Below are 15,854 nucleotides of genomic sequence, written 5' to 3'. Positions count from 1 at the left end.
GCACTTAGGCAGCGCAGTGGACTGTAACCGAGACCCTTTTTAATCTGACAGGTGACCTGTGCCCAGCAGTGGGACAATAATGTATTGACAACGACACATAATCCGCTTCAATTAAACTGTGGATTAAATAACGTTGTATCCAAAGCGCAGTGAAATATATCGACAGTTAATTAATAACTCACAAACAAACGGGGGCGTGGCGGCAACATCAAGGCGTCAGTTACATTCCGCCACTGATTTGTGGTCAAGCGAGGTCGAATGCTGTTCCGCTTGTCTTTGGCTTGACCCTTGATTAATTAACTCTTAACTGTTGCGAATATCTTAGATGCACTACAAATCTGTATTCCGAATTTCCAGTCCAGTATGAAATGGTGAATTGTTGTTAGTACAATACGCGTTGTGCAATTGTCGTTACATCTGTTTGTGTAAGTTAGCTATTTATATGGGTATCACTTCTAAATGATGTAGTACAGTCACAGTCAGTTGGAATTATGTAATTTTATTGTTATTTATAAAGTGTGCATGTTCTATAACTGTAACTAGGTCTAATTGTATCTGAGTTTCTTACTATTTGACACATTATATTTAAATAATGTTAATGATACCACTTATTAAGTTTTTACTTTGTTCCGTTTTGACTAAAATGACTAATGTCATGCAAATCTAGTAAAAATAGATCAAGTGAAACCAAAAAAAAAAAAATATATATACGGTCGAATTGAGTAACCTCCTCCTTTTTCGAAGTCGGTTAAAAACTAAAAGCAACCTATGTTTTATTTCCATTAATTACGATTGCATCGCGTTTTGATTCTGCAAACAGAATTTTTTAATCGTGCAGGGTAGACTCTGATTAAAGAATAATATTGATGTTTTAATAATATTGTTGATTTTGATCTGTGATGTTGAACAACAAACAACAGAAGAAGTCAGTAGCAATGCGAACACAATGTCAGTAACATTCGCGCCGCAGATTTGTGGTCAATACGAACTAGCTCAAACATCGTGTTATTTATTAATAAGCCCTCGATATCATATTGTTGAATATAAAAGCACCACTTTACATATAGGCCACATGACTAAACTACCTACAGTGATTAATTGAATTTTCATTTAACACACATACCCAAGACATCCTTCTTTATCTACAGGTTATGTACTTTAGTCAAATTTCCTAGAGACAAGAAGGATGTCTTGGGTAAGTAATAAATTTGTAATACAATTGTAGGTTGAAAATGATCCAATCACAGATCCTAATACCTTAAGGGGCCGTATTTTTTACTAGTATATGAATTTGGTGTCTTTTTTTCACATTAAGGTTTTTGAAGGGATGTCAGGAACAACTAATAATATTGTTGATTCTGACAAACAAACAATGAAAGAAGTCAGTAGCAATACGAACATAATGTCAGTAACATTCGCGCCGCAGATTTGTGGTCAATATAAACTCGCTCAAACTCACCGTGTTATTTATAAATAAGCCCTCAATATCCTATTGTTGAATATTAAAGCACCACTTTACATATAGGACACATAACTAAACTACCTACAGTGTTTTCAATGAAAAGTTCAATTAATTGGTTATATTTTTTTCTACAGATCTTTTTCTTTAGATATACTTTTATTCATTTAGCAAGTTTTTTACTGAGGTGATTTGTATTAATAAATAAACTTGCCAAGTCAATAAAAAATGGATCTAAAAAGTACGATACGAAGAAAAGAAGAAAATATAAGCAATTAATTGAACTTTTAATTTAAAATTATTATTACTATTATTATAAAAAAAGCATATTACCTATAGGTAGTTTAGTCATCTATCTTAGAGACAAAAGAGGGGTGTTTTTCGTTCGTAATGTATTTGGAATACTACTGTAGGTTGAATTTGGTCCAATTTCAGAACTTAATACCTTTAGGGGCCGAAATTTTTATTGTATATTTTGGTGTCTTTTTCACATGAAGATTTTTGATCGGATGTCAGTTACATTCGCGCCGCAAATACTCGTATGTGGTCAATACAAGCTCAAGCATACTGTGTTATTTATTAATAAGCCCTCGATATCCTATTGTTAAATATTAAAGTACCACTTTACATCTGATAATGACATTAAAATATTCACGAAGACATTAATCATTCAATCAATTCCATTAGAACCACGATATTTAAAAATACTGATGATGAAACCATTTTATTCGGAAACTAATTCAGAAATGCCTTTTCTTTTTACTTGGAAAGTAGAAAATGATTGTGAAAGATTTTTCAAAATAAATATAGTTAAAAAAAACTAAAAAAACACGCTTTTATGATAAAATCAAATTTGTTGATTTTAGTTTAGTTTGATTTATTGTTAAAAAAATTGCCGAAACATTGACATAGAGGTGAAGCTGATAAAAGGGTGTAAAAAATTAAATCGGGTTCAAATGGGCTTGACAACAATTTATTAATTCTTCATTGTCAATATAACCCCTACTAAACATAAGAGTCAAAGAGTTAACGCTAATATTTAGTGCCGGGCGTAAAATACCCTCGAACAGTAGATTTCTGAGCTAGAAAGGGAAATTAATTGGTTCAATTGATCCTCACTCTACAGTCTACAGCATCTCGACTCGACGTTGGCATGCCCTACGGTTAATCACGATTCGAAGAGCATCACTATTCACAAATCTGATTAAATTACTTGCTCTATGATGTACACCCTGTACAATTTTAGCCCCTTTACCCTGTACAAGTTTAAGTTAGGACAATCAAAGGACATATTTCAAACAATGTTTTATATTCGTTCCGCGTTCTAAATATGTATTATAAAAAGAAATTTGTTTTTTAAGAGAATTAAACATTAAAATACATTATTGATGGATAGTGAGGCCAAAAGCTGATCCTTTGGCAAAGTAAGTAAATCTTCCTAAAAACAAACGCTTCATAAAATAGTTTGTTAGCATTGTGGTGTCCATACATATAAAACTTTTTCCGTTTTCATTGCATATTTTTTTGTAATTTATTTTTCTTTTTTCATGTATTATATTTTTATTTAATCATCTATGAGTGTAAATAATCATGAATAATCGTAGCATTTCAAACACACTGTATGTCATGCAATTTCTCGTGTATGATTAATATAGGTACCTATCCATATAAGTTTTCTTTAAAGAATAGGGTTCTACTAATACTCGCTTCCATTTTTTCTATAATAAGCCAATGGAGAAGTTTTAAAACTTCAATTAGTTTGGATATAGACGCATATTTTCTAAGAAAATTTGTAATAAAAAATAGCATTCGAATAAATAAGAAAAACATAGCGCATGCTCAAATAGGTTTAAATCCGGGACTGCGCTAGCCGGTTCACAGTCGTAACATTATATTACTGCAGTCAGTGAGTTGCTCGAGTCATGTATGGGTAGGAATTATCAAGCATAAACATAAAATCTTGACCTATTTGCAACGGATGTCATCGAACTAGTCTACTCATTACGATAATGCATAACTCGTGACGATAAAAGTAAATTGTCATGTACTGAAACTATTTCAGTTGTCCCGACCAAGCATTCGTACCACACAATGATTGTTCCACTGTCCGTTTGTTATTATTGGATAGCTGTCGTTAAACCTTATTGGAGGCCTTGCTCGGTTCGATAATGTTCAACACGGTTCGTTCATTAATCCATACCTTACCGCCGTACGACATAATATGGTTGTAGCCTTTTGCTCGCAGCATTAAAAACGACTGATATTCATGAAATACATTAAATGATCAAACCCTTGCAAATTTTATACGTGTTCTGAAATGTATATGAAAAAAGTAGCATTTGATTATCAGAATATACCCATAACAGGTACGCATCGCGTATTCGCTAGGATTGAGGAACATATTTGATATGCGGTCGCATCCCACGGAAACTGTAGTACAATAGATGTGTGTGCACTCCCTAATGATCATAACATTTGATCGAATCAAACAACAAACAAACCATGATGAACATTAGCTTTGAGTTACTCCACATGACATTTACTATCGGAAAATGTATAATTAGGGCATTATCACAGTTGCGATTAGCGTCCGTGTTTCCAATGCGGCGATTCATTAACAGGTGCCTGAATCGTTCATTTGTTGTCATAATTATGAGTGTTACAATATAGTATGATCGGATTGATAGTTATGCGTAAGCGTGGCGAAGTCATAACTTCGATACAAATGCAGCAGAAATGTTGCAATCCTTGTGCGGTAAGAACACTAGTACCTATTAGTATGTCTGAAGCTCAACCAGGAAAATACCACCGCCACACGTCTCTCTAGTATGAAACTGTTCTTGTGTTACCATAGAAAGGTGTGAATGTCGGCTGACTTACATATGAGGTCATCTTAGCCTCCGGAGCGACAACGAATCTGTGATTGACTTTACGTAGAATATCTATACTAATATTATAAAGAGGAAAACTTTGTTTATTTCATTGTAATGAATAGGCTCAAAAACTACTGGACCGATTTTAAAAATTCTTTCACCATTCGAAAGCTACATTATCCACGAGTAACATAGTCTATATTTTATATGAAATATATTTTATAAATAGATTTTGAGGCGGTACAAAGTTTGCCGGGTCAGCTAGTGTTTTATATGGAGGTACAAATGCGTATATAAAAATAATTAACGCAGAGGCCACTTGGCAATATCAAAACGAAGACGTTGCACAAAGGGTCGGGTACGCTGCGATTACTTTTACGGAGTTTCTGCGTTTTCTACTGTGATATGGTATCATATTTACGGACTACTATTTATTTTCATTACAGCTGCCTGTCGACTGCCCAATAGATCATGTAATCAATTTTAAAAACTTAAAAATACGCTTTTGTAAGTGTTTTACTCTCATACATTTTTTTATTTATCGTCTACTTTAACGTTTATTTATTCTCCTAACAGAGAGTATATGTACATCCCATATAAGGGTTAACCGTACCATGTAAAATATTTTTGTATGAAAGCGTGCTATACTCATACATAAAAAAATATTTCACTCCTCAAATTAATATCCTGGGAATGGAAATGCTCAGCCAATTTCCAAGAAACAGCATCACGCCATTTTACACTCAAATAATATATTTAATTACAAAAACACCTTTATATGATACATTGAGATTATATTATATTTTTGTGTAATACCTAGAATACGTAGTAGGTATAATTTTTTTCCCGGTCAGTTTCTTTTTAAATATATAGGTACTAATTGGTAGAACTTTTAACCACTGCGTATGATGTAGGTTTATTTTTTAAACACATTTCACCTAAGTCTTAACCGACTTACAGACGCCCGACAGACCGACGAAGTATTACCAAGTACGACAGAAGGTATTTTAAAGTATCTATTAAAACCTATAAAATACTATAAATACGCCTATTTAGTTTATCTTTACCTCAAATACATTTTAACGCGACTTTTATAGACAAAAAGAATCCCTAGATTAAATCTGTGGCTCTTTAAATAGACACATACCAAGTTAGAAATTCGTCTTAATGAAAATTCTTTGATTTATCTGCTCATAAATCTCCTGATAAAAATTCTTTTCAAACGTTCCAGACTTTACTCAATAGTATTAAACCGAAAATATCACTCGGAAAGTTACCAAGTATTCCATAATTAATGTAATACCTACACGTTCGCGAAAAATTTCAATTAAATAACTTTATAATACGCATCACGGTGGCTGAAAGAAAATAAAAATAAAACTCCTCCCGCAAAAATAAGCGAAGCAAGAAGAATGCAAGCAATTTTTAATGTAGAGTGGGCGAGCCGCCCTCTGCCGCGGTAATACTAGCTAACGACAAAAATTCAGACGAATCGACTTACTTTATACTACATTTAAACGTTCACTCACAAAAGAGTCAAGAACCCTATTGTATATACTTTTTCAGCTTATGAGACTTGTAAATGGGGTAGTTTTTGACAATACAAGCTGTTTAGTACTTGGATATTTATCAACATGGCGAAGTAATAGTTGTCCTACTCCACATTTACATACGTAATATGTAATGATTATTCTTTTCTAACTCACAATGATTTCTTTTTATATTTCGCTTTTAAGTCTTTCATATACCGATATTAAGACGGTGAGTTATGTATATTTCAAAGAGGTCTTTTACATTAACAAAAAAAAATTAACGTAGGCCTTAGAAATTAGAAAGGAAATTAAGTATAAATAAGTATTAATAAGAAACAGTAACATCGATTTTATTTAATTAGGTAGGTAAGAAACTCTTACCGAGAACTCTTGTTTATTTATAAGATCATTGTTGTTTGAAATCGTGAAGCGGCTTTGAATAATAATACCTTGTTAGTACGAGTATTTGCTAAGTATTCAAATTATGTATGTGTTAATTTACATTAAAATCGGGAATTTATTCCAATTTCTCCAAAATCAATATTAACATTTGCTGTTGACTCTGCAACGCGTCGGAGCACGAATATTATTTGAAACGAACTGCAACACTGTAATTCGATTCGATAGAGGCATAGTGAAAAGTACATATTGCCCACATACAATATTGTTCGGCGGGACATGTCGAAACAACATATTTCACTCCGATATCGCGCGGACAATGGTAGGAAGTGGCCGAATATAAATGATCGGAAAGGCATGCCTATCGAATAAAGGTTTGTGGGGTAAATAATAGTGTGAAAGCAGGTGCATGTTAGCTGTAGATTTTAGTGGAATACGATTTGTAACTTTGTGGCATTTTTTTTGGCCGCACTGTGGCTAAAATAATTCCTATCTTTGCGTTATATCACTGTAGCAATGTACTTCAATATTTCTTTTTACTGATATCAGTAAGGTTTTTATTATAACATCAAAATATTATATTTATGATGTTATAATAAAAGCCTTTAACTGTTAAAACAAATGATAAATCCTTACTAATATTATAAATCCGAAAGTAACTCTGTCTGTCTGCCTGTCTGGTAGTCTGTTCTTCGCGCCCAAACCACTAAACCGATTTTAATGAAATTTTGTACAAAGATAGTCTGAAACCCGAGAACGGACATAGGATATTTTTTTCCCGGAAATCCCACGGGAACTAGGGATAGCGATCTAAGATCGATTATTTGGAGAATCGATATTTTGGACCCAAAACATCGATTATTTTAATCGATATTAGTAAGGATTGAATCGTAAACTATGCATTTAATCAAGTGATGATCTTTAGCAAAGTTGAAGGTACGAATTTTCAGTTTTATGTATGTTAGTATGTTATATTATTTTCTTTTAAACGCGGGCGAAGCCGCGGGCAAAAGCTAGTAATTTCAATAATTAGTGAATTCCTGAATTCGATCCTTAGACCAGTGTTCCGCAAAGTGTGCACCGCGGCACACTGATGTACCGTGATCATTAGTTGGTGTGTCGCGGAAAAATGAGGCTATCTTATAAAATTATTTTAGCAAGTAAGGGTAAGTAAAATACCTACACAAATCACGCGAGCGCACGAGCGAGGCGTTTTGTTTCGTTCATCTAATTCTTTGATTTCAATAAATGTTGATTAATATTACTTAAAACTTAATTTTTAATTTGTGGTGTACCTCCAAAAATTTTAGTTTTCCTAGATGTACCTTGAACACAAAAAGTTTGCGGAACACTGCCTTAGACAACCAATGCGAGGAATAAAATATGTTATTCAGCTTGTACTGCTTTACTCCATTAACTCCTACGTGAAACTGCTTTACTCCTACGTATGACATTATTGTTTTTCTTTTTTAGCTTAAGTTAGTGTAACCGTCATAAGAATTCAGTTAAATAAACACTAAGGGTGCTAAAGGGTTGGAAACAGGAAATAAAAATTATAAAAGCTGTAATATAAGTAGATAATATAATTATATTTCATTCTTAAAGCTCGATGTTAACATAAAATATTTACGAGGTAACCTCTAAAATTCCACTTGGTGTAAAATGGCATTCAAGGTGGAGTAGCCATTACATAAAATTGTTAGAAGTACTAAATCAGCAACGTACCAAAACCAATTAAGATAAAGATAATTATAATCAGAAGCCGTATTTTATATTCGATCACCTATAGCAGCGGCGTTATCCTACCCAACTTCATGTATCTTATGTAGTTAGTGTATATTTCCCTTATTTCTAATGTTAAGGTCCCCAGACAAAACTTCAGTTCAATACATCTCTTAGCAGGCATAATTACTCAGGTGTGGAGTTTACCTAATGAATCAATAGATTACTACCTCATAACATTTGGCTGTTAACACTGCTGTGTTCTGGTTTGAAGGTTGTGGTAAGGAGACAGGTTTATCCGAGACGTTCCAGCTTAGTCCTCAGATGAAGCAGCGCATCTGTGGCCGACCTAAGGAATATCCAATCCTATCTGGGGTTAATTACGGATGTGAATGGGCGGCAGTAGCCACTTACCATCTGGTGGACTGCATGCTCATCTGCTCCTCCCATATTATAAAAAAAATATAATTAACAAAGATGATAATGAACTTTTTTTCCTAGGTGAGATGATAATCACAAACGACAAGTACCAGATGAGTGAGATCAATAGCTCCGCGTACAGCGTTCAAATGAGACTCGTGATTCGCAACATTCAGAGAAGCGACTTGGGCGGATACAAGTGTATCTCGAAGAACTCTATAGGAGACGCTGAGGGCAACATAAGGTTATATGGTAAGTGCCCAAAATACTATAATATTTCTAGATGAATTTACAAAAAAATCAATAACCAAAAGGGGAATTTTTTTATGAGCACTACCATTTTTTTGAAGAGCATGTTCCGATTTAAGAAGAGCAACAAATTGTTTTAAATTAATATGAGGAAGGTTTTTTCCTGGAAAACATAGGATGATCAACACATAAACAAAACAATGGTCTGTTCCGAAGTAATTTTAATTACAAATAATCCCAAACACTCTTTGATTTTTCCCCAGAATATGGTTCCTCCCTCACAATTAAAAAAAAATCTTATAGATGTTACTTACGTCACCTATGTGATATAGTTATCAAAAAAATTTCGACAGCTTGGCAGTTAACCAATCCTGATTGAAGCCTGCTGTATGTTCTCGTCCTTTTCCAATTTGCGAAAATGCTCAAAAGTAACCTTGGATTGGTGCCAATCCTTTACATATCACACAATGAAATTCAGAGGTATCCGTCGTATTTTAATTTACTATTCTTCCTGATACTTTTCATGAAATTAAGTTCGCTAAAAATTGTTAACCAATACTTATTGAAACCTCCTTGGGTATTTCTTGACCTTTCCAAATTGGCAAATCCTTTCATGTCCAGCGACATACTTGGTATGTAGCCTTTAGTTGCTTAGAAGTCAACGAGATTCGCTGTCGCATTTTTTTAACTTTACTATTCTTCAAATAGAAATGGAGCTGCCCTACCGCAAGTCCCGAGTGGACGACGACCGGGACCCAGCGCTGGAGGAGACGAACGACGTCCGCTCCAGCCTCCAGGGCCCGCTGCGGGAAGGTAGCCGGGCTGAAGACGCTGGCTTCCTCGGCGGAGGCAGCCCTCCCCCCGCCTCTGCCCCCCGCGCCGCTCCATACGCAATCTTTTTAATATCGGCCTTAGTTTACGCCGCGTGCTAAACTTTTCCCTTAAAGCCATGCCCAAAGTTAAGGCTTCGCAAAGTACCCCATCATATATCATATATTTATTGTTCTTCAGAGTTTAAACACGATCTTATTACCAAGACTTTGATACGGTCGGGTTCAAAATTATGAAGTGCGAAATCCGCAACGTGTTAATAAATCCGCAGTGTGAAAACTTTAATTCTTGCACTAATTGTCTTAACGTTGTTCATGGCTTCATAGTATGCAATATCTGTGTATCTAAACAGAACATTAATGAAAGTATAATATGGAACAATTTTTGTGTAAGCTGTGAACAATCAAGAACGATAAGAAAAGTGTCTAAAGTGCATAAAGTATATAGTTAATAGAAGATATTTATCCAACTAGTTAGTATTATTGTTGTAAATGCTTAGATAAATGTAAACTATCTACTAAATCTATTAAATGACGAATTATCCGCATTGTATCGTTTATTTAGTAAGAAGTTAACGTAAGAAGTGAAATTTGTTTGATATTTACAAAAATATTAAAACGAACCAATATCTATATTATTTAAAGAAATTAAATGATTGTTAAGATTCTCGAAAATATAGGTTTTATTTTTACGTCTTTTTGGCATTTTTATATTTACATAAGTATAGTCTGCGTAAAACTGCTAGTCCAGTCTGAAAATCGAAATGAATCGCGTCGCCATAGCAAGTTGTATGACTACACCTGCTCGCAACAACTTCAGAGCGGACTAGCGGTTTGGCGCTGACTATACAATATAATACTGCATATTATGTTTTATCTGTTAATTCTATAACGTGACTTTAATATACGTTATTCTATCCTGAAAATTTTATTCAAAGTGAAAAGTCGAAAAGACATTTGAAATGACGACGACTGAAATTGCCATTTGGTTCTGTGAAAAAAGTCGAATTTTCACAAACGACAGACATTCTTCGAGAGACGCCTCCGTGCATGCATTGCATCACAGATGTGATCTGCTTAAGGATTCTGGAAGCAAACCCACTAAAAATCATTTACCTACTGAGAACAAGAGCTGTCGCGGTTTTAACTTGGGAACGGCGACAGTGTGATTTTCTTTCATTTCTTTAACAACGATTTTACATAGGTTTATCTTAGAAATAGTTAACCACCAAACATCAGTAATAATTTAAAAATCATGAAACTATAAAACAAAATTAAACAAATCGCTCTTAAAGTGAACAGTACCCTTACTATGAGTTTTTACGTTTTGACAAATATGACTGTTTTTGTATTTGTTTACGTATTTGCCCATACAAATTCCAATCAGCGCCCCTAGTGGATTGTGTCAGAACTAGGAAATCGTATGGGCCAATACGTAAACAAATACCAAAACAGTAATATTTCTCAAAACGTAAAAAATCATGATAAGGGTACAGATTAGACCAATTACAATAAACTTGCACGACAACTTCTGCTATATCAGTACCATACATTTGATAAAAAAAAAACGTAAGATATTTAACAACATTATTTCATGTGTCGCTTTCTATTTGATTACCAAACAATATAAAACATAAAGAATCTTCGTAGGCTATTAAAATTCCATCACCTATTTCAAGCTTACCATCGAAGTGCCAAGAACGTTTAAAGACATCAAATACGAATCCCTTCCTTAGTTTAATTTAAGGGGTTTACTAACTTTAACCGTAACTTTCTCGTAACAGTCAAATTCCATCATAATTATCATCCATCACTACGCCACCCCACCTACCTACACCATGTATCGCTGTTCTACTACTGGCCCCGTGACCCGTCGAAAGACCCGTGTCTTTTCTCAACCTGAGGGTTTAGGTACGAGATAATCCTCCACGCTGGCAAAAGCAGATTGGTAGAAAGGAAACGTTTATTGTTTTGAATTTTCCCATAATTGTCAAAAATTCTGAGGTAACTGTATAAAATTCGAATCCTGGACCAAAATGGATGACCGTATTTCACAATAAGTTATTTCATATAATCTATATTTTGTGATTATTGTATCAAGATGCAGTATTTTATCTTCTTTATTGATTTTCATATATTAAATTCTATGTAAAGTAGTAAATAAGCTTGTGTAATATAAAAATACATGTGGAATTTGCTTAGTGTTATATATCAAAATTATATAAAATGTTAAACTGTATGTATATACGTAGCTAATTGTAAACAGTTATATGAATATCTTCATTCGCTGGTGTTATTTTACGTAATCGGGTGCCATCGTAATTGTGTAATTTTGTATAATTCTATATTGAAAAATGTAATTTCTAAAGGATTTGTGTATTTTGCATATACCTATAGCTAAGTACATTAAAACTACGAAGTATAAGTTATTGTAATTGTTAAAATAATATTGTTGAATTTATGAATGTTCATTTGTATGCTATTAGGAACTGGACGTCTTCATTAGGTACGTATATAGAGCTGTATAAACCCCTTGTCCAAAAATAAATTATTTTTATCCTTATAGTATCTGTACCTATCTGCCAATGTTTAATGGCCTTATGTTAAATGTATAATATGCCTGCGAACCAGTATAAACGACATAACATATTACAACTGTCTTTTATTTGGTCCAGCCTCTGCCATACATAATTAATGAAACACGACACTTAATTACTACCTCACCGGATAGGATAATTTAGAGAAACGCCTCGACATTAATAAGTCAGAACATAATCGATACCACAATACCACGAAGTTATACCCTATTACAATTTATACTGGAGTAATTGAATGAGGAGGATCCCTTAAAATATGTAGACACTATCCATGAGAGCTTTCCGCTTTAATTTAACACTTAGTCAAAATAGACGATTTCGTGGGAGGACTAACAATATTCTGTGTCGACCCTCTTAATTGGTACCTTGGGGTGTGGGACGGCTCGTACGCACAAGTACGATCTAGATAGGGTGTAACCACGTACATTAGCGAAATTACCTGAGGCTTTATTATTTTCATTGCGACAACCCTAGCTAAGAGTTTCGACACAATAAAGGCAGCGGGAAACTCAATAGTGAGCGCACCTACGTACGTTTAATACACTTGAAGATAAGACGATCGCTCCTTGAATGAAGGGTTAGTTGAGAAGTGTGCTCAGGAGATGTTCCATTTTGTACATACTAAAGGAGCAATTTAACGACGGTATGCTAGTTTCATAGTTTTATTATTTGTTGCATACTCTGACTTTCTTATGTCTTCTTTGTGAGCTAAACACGGCATACATAAGCGTTTTGCACTATTAATTATATTCTAAGTAACGAATCTAAAAACTTAATTATTTAAATGACCACTATTAATAAATAAAGTATGTATGAGCAGCTATTTAATCGAAACTCATTAATATGAATAGTTAATATTAGTACTGTTAATATTTTTAAACGCCTAATATAGATTAGTAACAACAGAATGTAACAAGTTTTGAGAATTGAAATAGTTGCGTAAAAAAGTTTTGCCACGTCTCCGTGCTAAAATGACCCTTAAATATTTGAAATACTTATTTATTATGTAAATTCCGCAGTATTACTTATTTATTTGTAATTTTTCCCTAAAAATGTGGTTTATTTGTCAAGGATTCAAAAAAATAACTGACAAATCAGCCTTTTGTGGATTCATTAAATTTCAAGGCGGCGAAGTATCTTTACTTATCAAAGACGCCTAATAAAATTAAGTCATTAGAACAATAACATATTCATAATTCTTTATTTTTAGTGACAATGTTTTAAATACGATTATTAAAAAATATTATTAATGCCTGCAAATCATAGAGTTGCCTGTAATATACTTACTATAACAGAAAAGAATCGGATCTTTAATAATGTTAGACTTTCGAAATTTTAAGACTAAGGAAACACTTAAAACTAACATTAGAATTCCAGGAAATTGGTTACTTAATGAAATGGTTGGAAATGGTTAAAAATAGTTCTCTCGATGCCAATTAGAACTAAAAACCACAAGAACCGAGCCACGGCTTCGCTGAGTCCATTCAGGTATGAATTCGCTTAGCAGAGTAGTGCTTTGAGATTCAACTTGATATAAGAATTTAAATCGATTCAATAAACGGACATGACTAAGTAAAAAGGCTTTCTGTATGTAAATTAACGGCCTGGAGACAATATTGATTAATTTTATGCAGAGTGTGATGTTCGATTCCCGACTAACATAACATTTAAATGAATTAAGATACCTGTAATTATAGGCACTTGTCTCTCTACTTGGCTTCTTACCTTTGTTGTCTGTTATCTTCGGTGGAAATCCTTGGAGTGCTGGAGCGATTGTGAAAAGTCGTCAAAAACAAAAACAGAAACGATATCGTATGTGCTATACGCGATCACTAGGTAAAATATTAATATTCTATTTCTTGAGTGACACTGACATACACTTACGATATATGGTATTGATGTAATTTTACACTGAACTGACTAAAAACATTATTATTATGTAACGGGTATTCACGATTGATTCTTTTCATTCTTATTACCGATCAGTTGCATGGATCGTGGTCACGGCTTGACTCAGGTGGATTATATGCTCATTTATCACTTAAATTCTGTAAAAAGAATCTGTATTGATTAGTAAAAAGATTGTAATGTATTATATACCCGCTGAGATAATCAGTAACTGAAACATCATGTAATTTTAAGAGATATTTCGGTAACGTTTAAAACTATGAGCTAGCCACAAAAATGTGGGCATAGTTCTCTTTTTACTAAGCCAGGTTCGCCTGTATTGTAACTTGTTCCGGTTTCACACAAAGCTGTTCGTTTCGACCTGCTGCCTGCTGCCGAAGATTGGAATTCCTTACGGAAGTCACTTTTTAGCTTTTTTGGGATCCAATAAAATTATAAAAAAGTTTCAGCTACAGGAAAATAAGAGAAGGTAGTTTTATGAGATTTTGCGGTGGTGGTACTACTATATTAATTAATTTATTTACTAAATCCACAGCTTAATTTATTTTTAATATCTAATACTTAATATCAAAGTAAAAGCCAAAAATGGATTTACATTTTACGTTATAGAACAGTTACTAAATAGGTGTGTATATATGTATGTATGTAGGTATGTACATACCTATGTATTATTGTAGGTCTATCCAATATCTAAAATATTCTCATTTGTTGTGTCATTGGTCTAATAATTTCGCAAATTGATACAGATGCATAAACCGCATCCGTCAAACCCCAAAGATAATAACTCTTATAAACTAAAGTATTGATTGTAAACATAAATCAAAACCTAAGCATTATTAACAACCAGTTTTTGCCCGCGGTTTCGCCCGCGTTTTAAAGAAATTAATATGACATATTAATATACATAAAACTGAAAATTCGAATCTAGCGAAAATTGGTCGTATCAACTCAGACACCTTCGTGGGCTCATGGAAAACAACTTTGCCAAAGATCACTTCAAAAATCACTTCATCAAAAGAATCACTTGATCAAATGCATAGTTCAATCCTTACTAACATCGATTAAAATAATCGATGTTTTTGGTCCAAAAGATCGATTCTCCGATTAATCGATCTTAGATCGCCATCCCTAGTTCCCGTGGGATTTCCGGGATAAAACTATCCTATGTCCTTTCTCGGGTCTCAGACTATCTTTGTACAAAATTTCATTAAAATAGGTTCAGTGGTTTAGGCGTGAAGAAGAGATAACCAGACAGACAGACAGACAGAGTTACTTTCGGATCTATAATATTAAAGGATTAAAACAAGACAAGACATTATTTACAATCAAAACGGACTGAAAATAACTGAACGATAATAAATGAACATTATAATTTAACGGAACAAAATTAACAACTATCACGTCCAACTGACGTTCACTTAACAGCCGTTGACATTGATAACAAAGTCCATACGACCACTTTTATTATGTTAAAAGGATCTATTTATGGTGACATAGGATTTAAGTTAACAAATATACAATATACACATACCTTTGATTTAGACTTAGACTTACCTTAACTTAGACTTTGATTTATGTAAGTCAATTTTTAACACGCTTTTATTAGCTTCACCTGTATGTATGTTAGTAGGTTTGCGTGTAACTCTCCTTTGGACGCTGACGTCAACCCTGCGATTCATCAGTCGTGGGGTCTAATCCATGACGAAAAAAAATCTTTTTCGGTAAATTTTTCCATCGTGCTCCATTTATAAGTTTTCGAAAAGCGCCCCACACTTTTTTCACAATTATACTATTTACCGTTCCTTAATTGATTCGTAGATTGAAAATAATTTTCTACTTTTTAGTGGATTTTATCATAAAAGCGT

General features: G+C 33.6%; 1 protein-coding gene across 2 annotated transcripts in view; it reads left to right on the top strand.

The window, feature by feature from the left end:
- Window positions 1-10,165, top strand: part of DIP-beta (Dpr-interacting protein beta) — a 98,877-nt gene extending 88,712 nt beyond the window's left edge. The window contains exons 8-9 of one of the 2 annotated variants that reach the window (XM_073088438.1): window positions 8,487-8,657; window positions 9,363-10,165. In XM_073088438.1, coding sequence (XP_072944539.1) covers window positions 8,487-8,657; window positions 9,363-9,586 — 395 coding nt within the window. In that variant the 3' untranslated portion in view covers window positions 9,587-10,165. The remainder of the gene's footprint in view (window positions 1-8,486; window positions 8,658-9,362) is intronic. The other variant, XM_073088446.1, reaches the window with a different exon arrangement.
- The last annotated feature ends 5,689 nt before the right edge of the window (window positions 10,166-15,854 follow it).

Source organism: Epargyreus clarus, unplaced genomic scaffold (genome assembly GCF_041222505.1).
Source record: "Epargyreus clarus isolate Ecla_fem2 unplaced genomic scaffold, WU_Ecla_fem_2.2 ptg000003l, whole genome shotgun sequence".
Taxonomy (NCBI): Eukaryota; Metazoa; Arthropoda; class Insecta; order Lepidoptera; family Hesperiidae; genus Epargyreus; species Epargyreus clarus.
This window is presented reverse-complemented; position numbering and strand designations above follow the sequence as displayed.